The 13,209-nt window shown below is 34.1% G+C and overlaps 1 protein-coding gene across 1 annotated transcript; it reads left to right on the forward strand.

Moving 5' to 3' along the window:
• Nucleotides 1–424: 424 nt before the first annotated feature.
• LOC106754859 (pto-interacting protein 1) lies at nucleotides 425–4,229 on the forward strand. Its single transcript, XM_014636926.2, has 8 exons — nucleotides 425–787; nucleotides 1,540–1,636; nucleotides 1,860–2,110; nucleotides 2,205–2,331; nucleotides 2,555–2,828; nucleotides 3,027–3,159; nucleotides 3,312–3,398; nucleotides 3,885–4,229. Exons 2-8 carry the CDS (start codon nucleotides 1,552–1,554, stop codon nucleotides 4,011–4,013), a joined length of 1,086 nt encoding a protein of 361 aa, XP_014492412.1. The 5' UTR covers nucleotides 425–787; nucleotides 1,540–1,551; the 3' UTR covers nucleotides 4,014–4,229.
• The last annotated feature ends 8,980 nt before the right edge of the window (nucleotides 4,230–13,209 follow it).

Below are 13,209 nucleotides of genomic sequence, written 5' to 3' on the forward strand. Positions count from 1 at the left end.
AATAAGTTTTAATTAATTTACGTTCTGATTAAAAGAAATTCCTCATAACTATTTATACTAGAGAAAACAGCTTACGAAATAAACGTTTTTTTTTTCATTCATCTATGAAAATGATTGAAGAACTTATGTATAGATATTGAAAGGGTCTTTATAATCCATGATTTTTTTAATATATAGATAAGATAAAAAATGATGTTCTTAGAAAGTTTTTTTACAACGTGATTTTATGAAAAAGTTGTTCACGATAAAAAAAAAATTATTTAGTGTTGTTTTAACTTAATATAAAAGTAAGTAATAAAGATATTTTGAAAATTTAAAAAGTTATCGATTTTTTTTTTCTTAATGTAAACCGAAACACGGCGAGGCGAAGACTTGTTCGAACTTTAGCGTACCGCAGTGGTGTGTATGTGCAATGTTTGTAGGTCGGAAGTCAAGTCTGGCCAGCAGGGTCGGTGCGGAACACGTAAAAGGAGAGAAAAAGAGGCTGAATTAGTGGCTTTTAAATACTTCGTGAATCATTATAATTAGTTGTATTTTAGAGAATATACAATAAAAACAAATAAAACCTGTATCTAATAATACACTTGTAACTCTGTAACACCAACGCAACCACCATAATTCCCATTCAAAGAGAGTCAAGAACTTCTTCCACTCTTTTATCCTACGCACTCCTTCCTGCTTATCCTGCGCCTCTCTTTGCCCGGAACCGAGATCCTTCCCTTGTACCGTCACTCTCTGCGCCTCTACACTCTCAATTCCGCCATTTTGTTATCTCATTTCGTTTCAGGTAATAATCGATCTATCGCACTATTCAATGTCACTTTGCAGAGATGATTTCTCCGTGCTATTTTCAGTTTTCCGATTGGTTTTTCTTTTGTGGATGAACGTTATTTTTAATATTTCCGCAAACGTTGATTTCGGCCGTTATAACTTGTTCTCGGTTTCACTGATCTGTGACTGATGGCATGGACTTTAGTTGCACTTTACTCTGATTGGCGGAAACTGTTTCGATCCGTTTCCTTTTGGCTTCTGTATCGATTTAGACTTTGCTAACCAAAACTCTGAGTTTATCATAGTGGACTGGAGGAAAACGCTGATTTCACGTCTCTGAAGTTTTTACACATCATTTGTTGTTGAAGGATTGTGAAATTGTGCAAATAATTTATAATATAATAATCTCGGTTTTCTATTTGATGGTAATTGTAAGAGTTAGACAGTGTTATATTGCGTGTTTTAATTGATATGAATGAAAGCATTGCGTGTATTCAAATTTCCATATCATGCAAATGAAATGAAGCTATGCTGAAATACTTCAAAGTACCCAATCATTGTAAATGGACAGAAACCACCAAATAGCGCTACCTCCTTCCTTCTTTTCTTTTGAATTGATGAAAACTGCAATTGTCGCCGGGATGTGTGTTATTTTATAGGAATGGACTTCTTCATCGATGCCTTTTTTTTTCTTTTTTTAAATACAATTTTAAAAATTAAAAGTTGTCAGGTATATAGTGTGATTTAATGGGCTAATAAATATTTCAGTGAGAAAGAATCATGAGTTGTTTCAGCTGTTGCGAGGAGGATGAACTCCAGAAGTCTGCTGAAAGTGGAGGACCCTATGTAGTAAAAAATCCAGCAGGTAATTTGGTTCATACAATGCTAGAGCAATGTATCAGGGTGTATAGTTTGCTACTCTAAGCATTCTTGCATCTTCGAGTGATAATTGCATGTCAATTGGATTGATTGTGTAATATGTGATTGAAAGCTTCATTATGAATACTTCATTGTTTTAATTTGTTTGATGTTATTTTACGTGAAAATTGAATTTGAGTAAGTTATTTTGATAAATTTAATATATGCAGGGAATGATGGAAATTATCATGCTTCTGAAACTGCAAAGCAGGGTACTCAGCCGGTTAAAGCTCAGCCCATTGAAGTTCCTAATATACCAGCAGATGAACTGAAAGAAGGTACAGATAACTTTGGTCAAGATGCTCTGATTGGGGAGGGATCCTATGGAAGAGTATATTATGGTGTTCTTAAAAGTGGGCAGGCAGCCGCAATCAAGAACTTGGATGCCAATAAACAGCCTGATGAGGAATTTTTAGCCCAGGTACGTATGTCTATGACGATCTTGGTTTAATACCTTTTTGTCTGATCATTAAGTTGTTCAATTCCCATAAACCCTCTTATCTTTAATCTTTTAGGTTTCAATGGTATCAAGGCTGAAGCACGAAAATTTTGTTCAGTTGCTTGGATATTGCATTGATGGAAGCTCCCGTATTCTTGCTTATGAGTTTGCATCTAATGGATCTCTTCATGATATTTTGCATGGTAAATAATTTTTCTTTGGTCAAATTTTAAACTACTGACATCTATAAACGGCTAATTGAATTTTTTTCTCTTCATTAGAAGAACTGAGGAGATTATGGATTTTGACATTATTTTCTTTTCCTTTTGTTGCCTTCACTGGCAATCTCAGCACTTGAGCGACATATTAAGCAAGTCTGTATCTTTTTATACATAAATATTCTCACAATTGTCATTGTACACGCAGGCAGAAAAGGTGTTAAAGGAGCACAGCCTGGTCCAGTTTTGTCATGGGCACAGAGAGTAAAGATTGCAGTAGGGGCTGCAAGAGGACTTGAATACTTGCACGAGAAGGCTGATCCCCACATTATCCACCGGGACATCAAGTCAAGCAATGTGCTAATCTTTGATGATGATGTTGCTAAAATTGCAGATTTTGATTTATCAAATCAAGCTCCCGACATGGCTGCACGTCTTCATTCTACTCGTGTCCTTGGAACCTTTGGTTATCATGCTCCAGAGTAAGACATGATTACAAACTCAGCAATTTCCCTTCTGTAACAGTTGACTAAATTCACTAAACAGAATTACCATTCCTATAAATTTTATCTATTTATCATAGTATCAATTTGGAGAAACAAACTTTTATTATATCTGGCACACTACCCTGGCCTCAGACAGAATGCTGAATTACTATCTGTCGAATCTTGTGGATGCAGATATGCAATGACTGGACAATTGAATGCTAAGAGTGATGTATACAGTTTTGGGGTCGTCCTTTTGGAACTTCTAACTGGAAGGAAACCTGTAGATCATACACTACCACGCGGACAGCAGAGTCTGGTTACTTGGGTAATAATTCATCCTATATCTTATCTTTACCCCTCCTCTAACACACTCCAATCAGAAGGAGGAGAACCTAAGCCTTTTTATCACTGTCTATTGTTGATTCTAAAATTCTAGCCTAATGACACTGATGAAGCAATGGATATGTTTTGTTTCAGGCTACACCAAAACTCAGTGAGGATAAAGTCAGGCAGTGTGTTGATACAAGACTAGGAGGAGAATACCCACCCAAAGCTGTTGCTAAGGTGCTTACTGTCATTTCGAATACCGTTCTTCACAATTTACTTTATTTTTCCATTTTCTTCCTAACGTTGTATTAAATGTCCTGGAAAACATTCTATTGCGTATATATTATTTGAAACTGTATGCATATGAACCGGAAAACTATGCAAAGCAGCTCACTAGAGGTAGGATTATAATTCTATATTTTGTTTAGGTAGTAAATACTAAATATGCAGAAGACCGAACTTTGAATCTAAAATGTTGTATCATTCCCGTTCACGTGGAAATTTGTTGGATGTATTAATTAGTTGAGCAATTGGAAGACAGTATTTTTATGTTGTTTATGATCTCCATTTCAGTAAGAGTTAAAGGTATTAATTACTTATGCCAGAGGAAAATATACAAATTTTTAATGGAGGAACCATAACCAGGACAGCTGTCCTTAACGATAAAAGATCAATTTAAGAACAATATTCATGGATAACAACATGATACTTGGTTAATTACAGATGGCTGCTGTTGCTGCACTTTGTGTGCAATATGAAGCTGATTTCAGACCAAACATGAGCATTGTAGTCAAAGCTCTTCAACCTTTGCTGGCTACTCGACCTGGACCTGCCGGTGAAACACCAAATTAATTCTCTGTTTCTCTGTCTCTATATTTGTGAGTATGTGCACAAGTTTGCATGCAAAATATATAAGAGTGCTTCAGAAGATGGTGGCAAATTGCTCCAGCATGACTTTATATCCAATTGTTTACACTACATTCATTTTGTTCATAATCCATGAGGTTCTTTGCTATTCATTTTAATGTATTTGTTTTACAAGTTAAAAAAATGTATTGGTTCTCTCAATTTTTTTCCCTTTCCATCCTTTACTTCTGGATGATTGCCATCTTTACGAATAAGAGTTGGGAAAAGTACAAAACTAAATTTAGTATACTCAAAGCTTAGAGCAAGTCAATGGACTGCTGGAAACAGACATGCATAAAAGAGTCCTTCTTATTTGATTTATTATTTTAATATTTTATTAAGATGTGTTAAATTGAGAGCTGTATAAATTATTCATAATTCAAATTTCAGAACTCTAGGAGAAAAAGGGAAAATATTGTTTCACGGCTCCATGTTTTGGCTGTTGTTTCATTTGTGATGTAGTTTTTAATCACGTATCATTTTCTTCTCTTTTCTAATTTCTTCTGGTGATCAGGGGATGATTTTGCTCCAATGGTATTGTGTTAAAAAAAGTTTGCAATGCAAAGTATTTTAGGATCATATATAAGTCTTTTCCTTTCTGTAAAGTGGATCTGTCTTTAAATTGAGATGTGATTTAATATATATGATGTGCATGGTTATGTCAACATAGTTTGCAATGTAATTTGCATATTAAAAGTATTTTTTTCTAATGAGTTCATTTTCATTATGGTTTCAATAATTTCACCCATAAAATTAGTGATGATTACCTATGGTTAATAGTGTATAATTAAGTAAATCTTTTGCACGGGTTATAAAGTGAGGACGCTCTCCTTCTCTGGGCAATTATGTTTTAACTTGTTCGTTCTTTAAGCACTGGTTGCTTATAATTAAAAAATAAAATAAAATAAAGACTTTTAGTTAAGTGTTGTAGTAGGATCAGTTTAAACATTCAAAGAAAGGTGTTATATTGGAGAGAATGAATGTTATGATGTGTTGTATTAAAAATATAATAAAAAAAGTGATCTATAAAAGTTAAATCCATTTAAGTTTTAAGTATCTTGTTCTCCGTTGATAACTTGCCTTAAAGAGTGATAAAAGGTAAGGCTTTGTTCACACGAGATGATTTGGAATAGACTGATTGAATGAATTTGAGGAGATTTGAAAGTAAATTTTATTGTTATTTATTTAAGTGGATTTAGAGGTAATTGAGAGTGAATTTGAAAGTAAAGTTTGTGAGAATTAATGTAGAATTTGATTGATGTGACATATTTAAAAAATTTGTTTAATTGGTAGAAATTAAAGATTATCAAAATGTCCATAGTTATTAAAGTAATATAAAATGTTATTTATTAATGTTATATTTAATTGTAATAATGTTTATAAATAGTAAAAAATAAAAAATAATTATTAAAAATAATTTTTAAAAAGTAAAAAATTATAACTTAGTAAAATGAATTTATTTTTAAATGTAGTATTTGTTTGTAATATAACTTACTACCAAGTAGTATGAATTTATTTGTTATGGAAGTGAGATTGATTAATTTTGAAGAAACAAATAATTAAATGATGTTAAAATATTACATGACATAAAAAAAGTGCGAACATAATAACATACAAATATATTTGTAATAGTTCATGATGAAGTTGCTTTACTGAGGTATGTAAGCAATCTATTGAAACAATATTGTAATGATATCTCTATTAGATGTCTTGTATGGGATGGATGTGAAGATAGAAAGTCAAAACACTGTCTGAATAAATTATCATCTTGAATGTTCATAGTCTGTAATAAGTTATGAATTTCTTCTGAAGTTGGATTAGATGATTAAATCCTAGCCGTTAATAGCGAATTTTGACGCTCCATGGCCTATATTTGTCGTTCAAGAATTGCACATAATCTTGTTCTTTGAGTAATTCTTTTTTCCAATTCATCAATGATTCGAGAATCCATTTGATTTGCAGTTCATTAAGTTGGCAATAAATAAAAGTATGAAAACTGATGTCAAAGATAATAACATTCAAAAATAGGTAATGTAAGTTATCAAACACATAAGTCAATTTATGCAAAAAAGTCATGTAATACATTCACAAAATAGTAAGCAACTTAATCATCTAAATGGTGAAGAATTAAGTTAACATTCTAATTCAGGTGAGCAAATTTTCGGTTCATGTCAAGGGATAGATTTGCCAAGTTATCTTCAATACGCTGAACCTGCACTTGCATTCGTTCCATACCCTGTATTCTGTGTTGCAAATCTTGTACCCCCTCCCACATTTGAGTCATCATATTAGGATTTGAAAGATGTGGAGGAGGTTGTATAGGGTTCTCATGATGGTGTGGTTGCTCTTCGCCTTCAACATCACCGATGTCGTGTTGCCAAACACCGTTGACATTAACAATATTCAACCTCTTCAAAGAATTAATTGAAAAATGATGTCTGGTCCCAATATGAGTGTTGGCATCGACACAACATGTACTCCACAATATTGAATGATTTGGGTGATAAGGACACCGTATGGTAGGGGTGTGTCACTGGCCTTGCATTTAAGCATATGCTGCATGATGTGATGAGGCCAATTAATAGCTATACTATTTTTAAGCACCCATAACATAAAGATATCCTCTTGCAATAACTTTGCAAAATTTTCAGGTCGTGGAGTCAACATGTGCACAATAACATAATGCAGAAGTCTATCATTAATATTCAAACAACCAACCATTTTAACACATTGACCCTGCATTTTTGGTCTAACCATAGTAGCTAATGTCATCTCCTGGTCATAGGGAAAGTCATCTGGGATATTTGAATAACACAATTTTTGACCCTCATACTTCATGTTAGCAACATTCAACCAATCAGTAGGTTTCAATCTAATTCTTCTCTTGTTGACCTCACTGAGCAAATATTCATTTCCAGAAATCTTCAGATTTGAATAAAAAACTTTGACCAAATCCGGATAGAAGGGTCCTTGCAATGTCAGAAATTTTACCACTCCTTGAAATAGAAGATGATGTTGAAAATATAAGCCTAAACCGACAAATGATTCAAAATTCATAATTTTTGGAACAACAATATTCCTTGTGTAGAAATCAACTGCATAGTTTTCCATCTAATGGTTGTGATTGAAGAAATGACACTGATCTAATTATTCTGCAACAGATGGTCTGACATAGGTAGCAGCTTCTGGCTTAGTTATGGTTTCTTTTCCCTTACGACTTTTTCTAGGCCTTTTGGTTGATGATGAGGCCATTTCACAATTACTTCAACAAAGGCATAAATAAAAACAATAACAAGTTAAGTCAAAACAAACTATTCAATATTAATAATAACAACAAGCAAAGACAAACTGTTAATGAGCCATAACCATAACTTAAAAATTGAAGATGGTTAAAAACCAATAAGTCATAATTACAAAATGTAGTACATCTAATAGTATAATAGTAATACAACTAGTCATTTAAGGCATTTTAACAGTCACCACCCGAGATCATTTTACATAACTTATTCCACCTCTTGTGTGGTTGAAGTCCCATCAACCTCTTTGTACATGTGGGGTTTCGACATAAGAAATCATAATATTGCTTGAGCAAGTTTTCATCAGTAATATTCATAGCATTCAACATTTCACATATGTGCCCTCTGTGTATGTGAATTCCGGGGTGCAACGTAGGATCTCGGTTTGGGAACATAGTATTTCATTTCTATTTTCCATTGCATCGACTTGACGCATGACTGCATTTGAAATCTTTTCAAAATGAACATTTGTAAATCTAATGACATTTGTGAAACCATCTAGGCTGGTCGTCAATTTATTAAGTTGAGCATCAATAACATCGACCATAGGTGTCTTCCTTTTGGAACCTTGTGAGGATGAAGTTCCTCCTAATGGGACAGAAGGCACAAATTGAGTTTGCTCTGAACTATACTCATCCACAGATGGAGGAGGCGATGGTGGAGTTGGGTCAGTAAACCTTGGATAGATGGGCTCCTTTGGAATGTACTCCATATTCTGATTCAAATCAACATGTACACGAGACCCAACCCACTATCGACGTGCTTGACGAGCGGCCCGAACACCATTCCCAGTAGCTCGATCTACGACCCATAACTCCACCATTAAATCGTAGTGTCTGATACTGTTAACTCTACCGCACTTGGCCTCGACTGAAACAACATACATTAAAAATAATGTGGTTCATATTATGTATTTTAAAAATCCAACAAATCTGAGTATTTAACAAATACCTAAATGAGGTTCTCCCAGACTTCGTCCTCAGCTTTAAATCTCATACTTACGCCGTTCCAGGCAAATCCACTCAATCCAGCAAAAAGGTAATGTACCTCATGCCATTTTTCTTTAAACACTTTTTGATGATTTTTTACATTGTTTTTCGTAATTGCTACATACCCAGAGCTATGAAGATTATCAACTATGTTACTATATGCTTTGGATGTCCAACTTCCGTCAATCTTATTACCGAGTTGTGATTCCTCAATCATGGTGTGTAGAAGACGTGCGACCATGTCCTTTGTCCACTTTATGAACTCTCTAGTAGGACCAGAGGACTCAACGTCGACTCCCTTACCTCTGTTCATTTTAAAACTAATTGATAAACAAAATGGTAAGAAGTTAAGATTAAACAACCATAAAACTAAGTTCTTATCATTTTCATACAACACAAAGAAAAACAATAACTACTAGTTTTGATAATCTCGCCACATTTGATTTGCTATGGAATCCTTGATACTACTACCAATCCTATGATCCTCTTCTCTAACTTGAGATGATGAAACATTATGGTCTTCCCTTTAATTCAACTCATTATCAACTTCTTGAAGTAATGAGTCGTCGTTATCCATGCAATGGATGAAGTTGTTTAAGATACAACAAGCTAATATAATGTCTGTCATAGTCTCTAATTCATAATGTGGTTCAATGCCACTTGCAATGATAGGGAATCATTTTTTCAACACATCGAAAGTTCTTTCAATAACATTTCTCAACAATGAATGACGATGATTAAACAACTCGCGTGGATTTTGTGGTCCTTTGCATGTATATTCTTTAAGGTAATATCTGACGCCTCTATATGAAGTCAAAACTGTTCTTTTTAACATAAATCCAACATCACCAAGATAGTATTTTCCTACAATGTTGTACACATAGAGGTATTTAGTCACTAATAAATAAAATCTTCAAGATCGCAATATAGACACTGACCTTAGGGGATAACCAACGAATTATCTCGATCTAGAGCATTTTTTAAAATTCTTGAATTAGATGTAGTGCCTTCCCACCAAGCTAGAATGTATGTGAATTTTATATCAAAATCACACGTCACAAACACATTTTGAGTTGGCCAATCTTTTCTTCCTCGAAATCTCGGAGTATGTAATCTTGGAACCTTTACACGAACATGAGTACCGTCTATGGCCCCTAAACAATCCTAAACATACAATTAACAAGTCATCATAAAACTCAATTTTTTTTATCATCCTTTGATAAAATAACATCTTCAAATATGTTCAAATGGGTACCTTAAAGTACGGGTAAAATCGATTGTTGTTCAAGACATATGGATGAACCTCATATCCTGAGGGTTGAATTAAAAATTCAGATTCCAAACTTAAAATAGCATCCAACACATGGTGAAAGTGTTTTCTAACCGTCGCCCCATATCGATAAAAGAAAAATGTGACACTTCAATTCTTAATATTATGGCCAATTATATGAAGAAATTGAGCATCTTGTTCCTCCACTGTTGACCGAATGACGTCCTTAACTAATCCAATTGTTCTTAGTTTCTCACAAAAATTAATAAATGCATGTGGACCCATCCTAATAATGTCGCGACACCAATTAATACGCACAAGGTATGACATTAATTGCTCCCTACGACGACCTTTGTTTGGTAGGAAATTGCTTACATTACTTTAATCACTCAAATACATATTCAAGATACTCAATGCACGTCTAACAATGCATAACATTATTAGTGCACCCAGTGAAGTGGTTATTTGTAATTGTTGACGTAACGTTGCGACTATATTGAAGTCTACACCAACCACATCATCATTTATATCTTCACGATCCAAATATGATAAATTTATTTCTTCTTCCATCTATATTTACTTAACAAAATATACACACTATTTTAAATATCAAAATAGCAACAAGAATTATAAACATTATTACTAGATTCATAATAGTACTACATACTACATTCATGCATTCATATATTGATTCAAAAATAAAAATAAAAGAACAAACTATAACACATACCTTTGCAAGACTTGTTAAGATTTAAAGTAAGATTGATTAAAAATTTTCCAAAACAACTCCAATACAGTGGCAACCAGCTTCTATACACCAATTAGATGACCACTTCAAATGTAAATTTTTAATACTTTCACAACAAATATTCAACCTGTTCAAGATGCAATTGACATGTACTGATTTAGTAAACATCCAATTAACACACATAGAAATCTAAAACACAAACAACTCAGCATAAACTTCTTCATTTACAAGCACCCATAAAACGCTCACTTGTTTTGAACACTTTTGATTGGTTTTTTGTAACTCGGTTTCAAAATCTAATCACCACCACAGAATGAATCACCAAATGCACACAACCTCTAATTCGCAAAGCACAAGCCAAAATAAGCAACCAATAAACGAAATGGAAGCAATCACCTACTTCAATCACAATAAATAACGAAACTGAACAAAACAACAACTTCACCAAAACCATGAATGCATCAAACTCCTCTCAATCTCCAACTCCACTGCATGTCATAACCTGCAACATTATAACAGCTTGTTAACAAGGTTCGAAGATCAACAAACACCTTCATGGTCACCTGATGAACGTCCACCACCTTCACAATGTCATTTTCTTTCACAACACCTCCATCAGCGACCATCACAGTCTTCAACACCTTTACCAGCTAACCAAGCCCTCACTTATCCTTCATAAAACCTGCAACACAATCAAAAGGTTAGGGGTCACGCACATACAACAAACACCTTCCACTCCTATCGTTGGATGAATTGTCGGCCTCCTGCATAAACCGCTCCATGGACCGTTGCATGTACTCAACGTTCTTCACGCCCACAACGCGCAACACTAACCATGTTGCAGATGCAGATGAGAGAATGGACGAAGCATGGACCAACCATGGACGAAGCATGGAAGAAGGATGAAACTTGCTGGAATCGAATAAGGCAGCCCATAACCGAATCCAGGTCTACACCAAACTGAGTCAATAAGCTAGAACTGAAAACAATTTGTGGCATAATTGAATACACGCAACTTTCCTACTCTACAGTGTAACCGCGTAACCGAATACACACACCCCATAACCGAATACACCTTTACGTTCAATGTCTTCTGAGCAATGGAACCGGATTCAACTTCTGGAACCGAATACACAACTTCGTCTTCAAGCTTTGCTTCTCCATCTTCAACGCCTCTTCCTGCTTCATGTTTTCCTTCCCCATCTTCAACTCATCTTCATGTTCAAAATATGGTAGCAGCGATGTTCCAAGATCACCACACACTAGTTTCCATTCGTGGTCTATATGAAAATGCTACATACATGCCTCCAACCTGCAAATATTTAACATACCTTGACAAATACATTTACTAACCTGATGAATCGGATGAACCTCCGGTCTTCAATGAATTCTGGTCTTTAATGCACTCAGCACACAAGGGACACCTCTCAAGCACTAACAAGAGCTCACGAATAATGAAGGAGAAATGAGATGAGATCACAACTCAAATAATACACAAACCAACTTGCACTTAAGACACAAACCAAACATACACCAACCAAGGCTCATTTTAATAAGATTTAATAGTCAATTTTGTCCTCAGTTTCGTTGACAAATTTCAATTTAGTCCCTCGTTTTAAAAGTGATTGAAAGGAGTCCTTACTTTCAAAATTTTGAGTCAAATTAGTCCCTTCAGTCAAACAAAAACAAACAACGTTAAGCGCTTGATGATTTGGCAGAAGAGATATTATTTTATAGATATATCTATAAAATAATATCTCTTATGCTAAATCATTAAACCCTTAAGACAATTTGTTTCTGTTTAACAAAAGAGACTAATTTGATTCAAAATTTTGAAAGTGAGGACCCATTTCAAACACTTTTAAAACTAGGGACTAAATTGAGATTTGTCAACGAAATTGGGGACAAAATTGGCTATTAAACCTTTTAATAAATGGTTTACGCTCTTCAAGCTGTTTGAAAATTCAAACCAAACATTGTATTGCCAGGAATCTTTCCTGTGTTGGCTGTGAAGGCTTGTGTGTAGAGAATGGAATCTCTGCATTGCTAGGTTGCCAAAGTAAGAAAGTTGGGCTGTCAAAGTAAAGAAATTGCACTCGTGAATGCATAAGCCAACAACCAGCCACAGTAACATGTGATGTACGAAGCAATGTCTCAAATTAACTATGTGGATTATTATATATTAACCGTGCCTGGAATCGATTATCGAGCTCAGGAATCGAACATCATCAATTTCTCTGTTGGTATTATCATATGTACTAAGGGCAAAAATGACATTTTCCTTACAATCACTGCAAATCATCTCATATCTGCGAGTGATACAAAATTCACGTATCTCACAAATCCACTCAATTTCATCGTCGCAAATCGACGAAAGTGAACAACACGATACACTCATTTCCGTCTTCGCTTTTCACTGTCTACAATACCATCCATGGAAGTGAACAAAGTGTAAATCGGGAAACTCAAAACCTACTTTTCAAGATTACAAGATCATGAATTTAAAAGATGAGAGCTCTGATATTGTAAACTACTAGTTTATCTATTTTTCCTTTTCATGTACATTTTGAACCGATCTTTATACAAGTTTTTCATTAAAAAAATAATTTATGTTCATCTCCTTTTTCATACATAAAATAAAAATAGTATATCCGGCCCAAATTTTGGGGTCCAAAAAGACTTATGGGATATCCAACTTTGATCAAAATGGATCTTGAGTCCAGAATCTCTAAGTCTGCACATATATATATATATATATATATATATATATATATATATATATATATATATATATATATATATATATATATATATATATATATATATAGGGGTTTGCTAA

Source organism: Vigna radiata, unplaced genomic scaffold (genome assembly GCF_000741045.1).
Source record: "Vigna radiata var. radiata cultivar VC1973A unplaced genomic scaffold, Vradiata_ver6 scaffold_273, whole genome shotgun sequence".
Taxonomy (NCBI): Eukaryota; Viridiplantae; Streptophyta; class Magnoliopsida; order Fabales; family Fabaceae; genus Vigna; species Vigna radiata.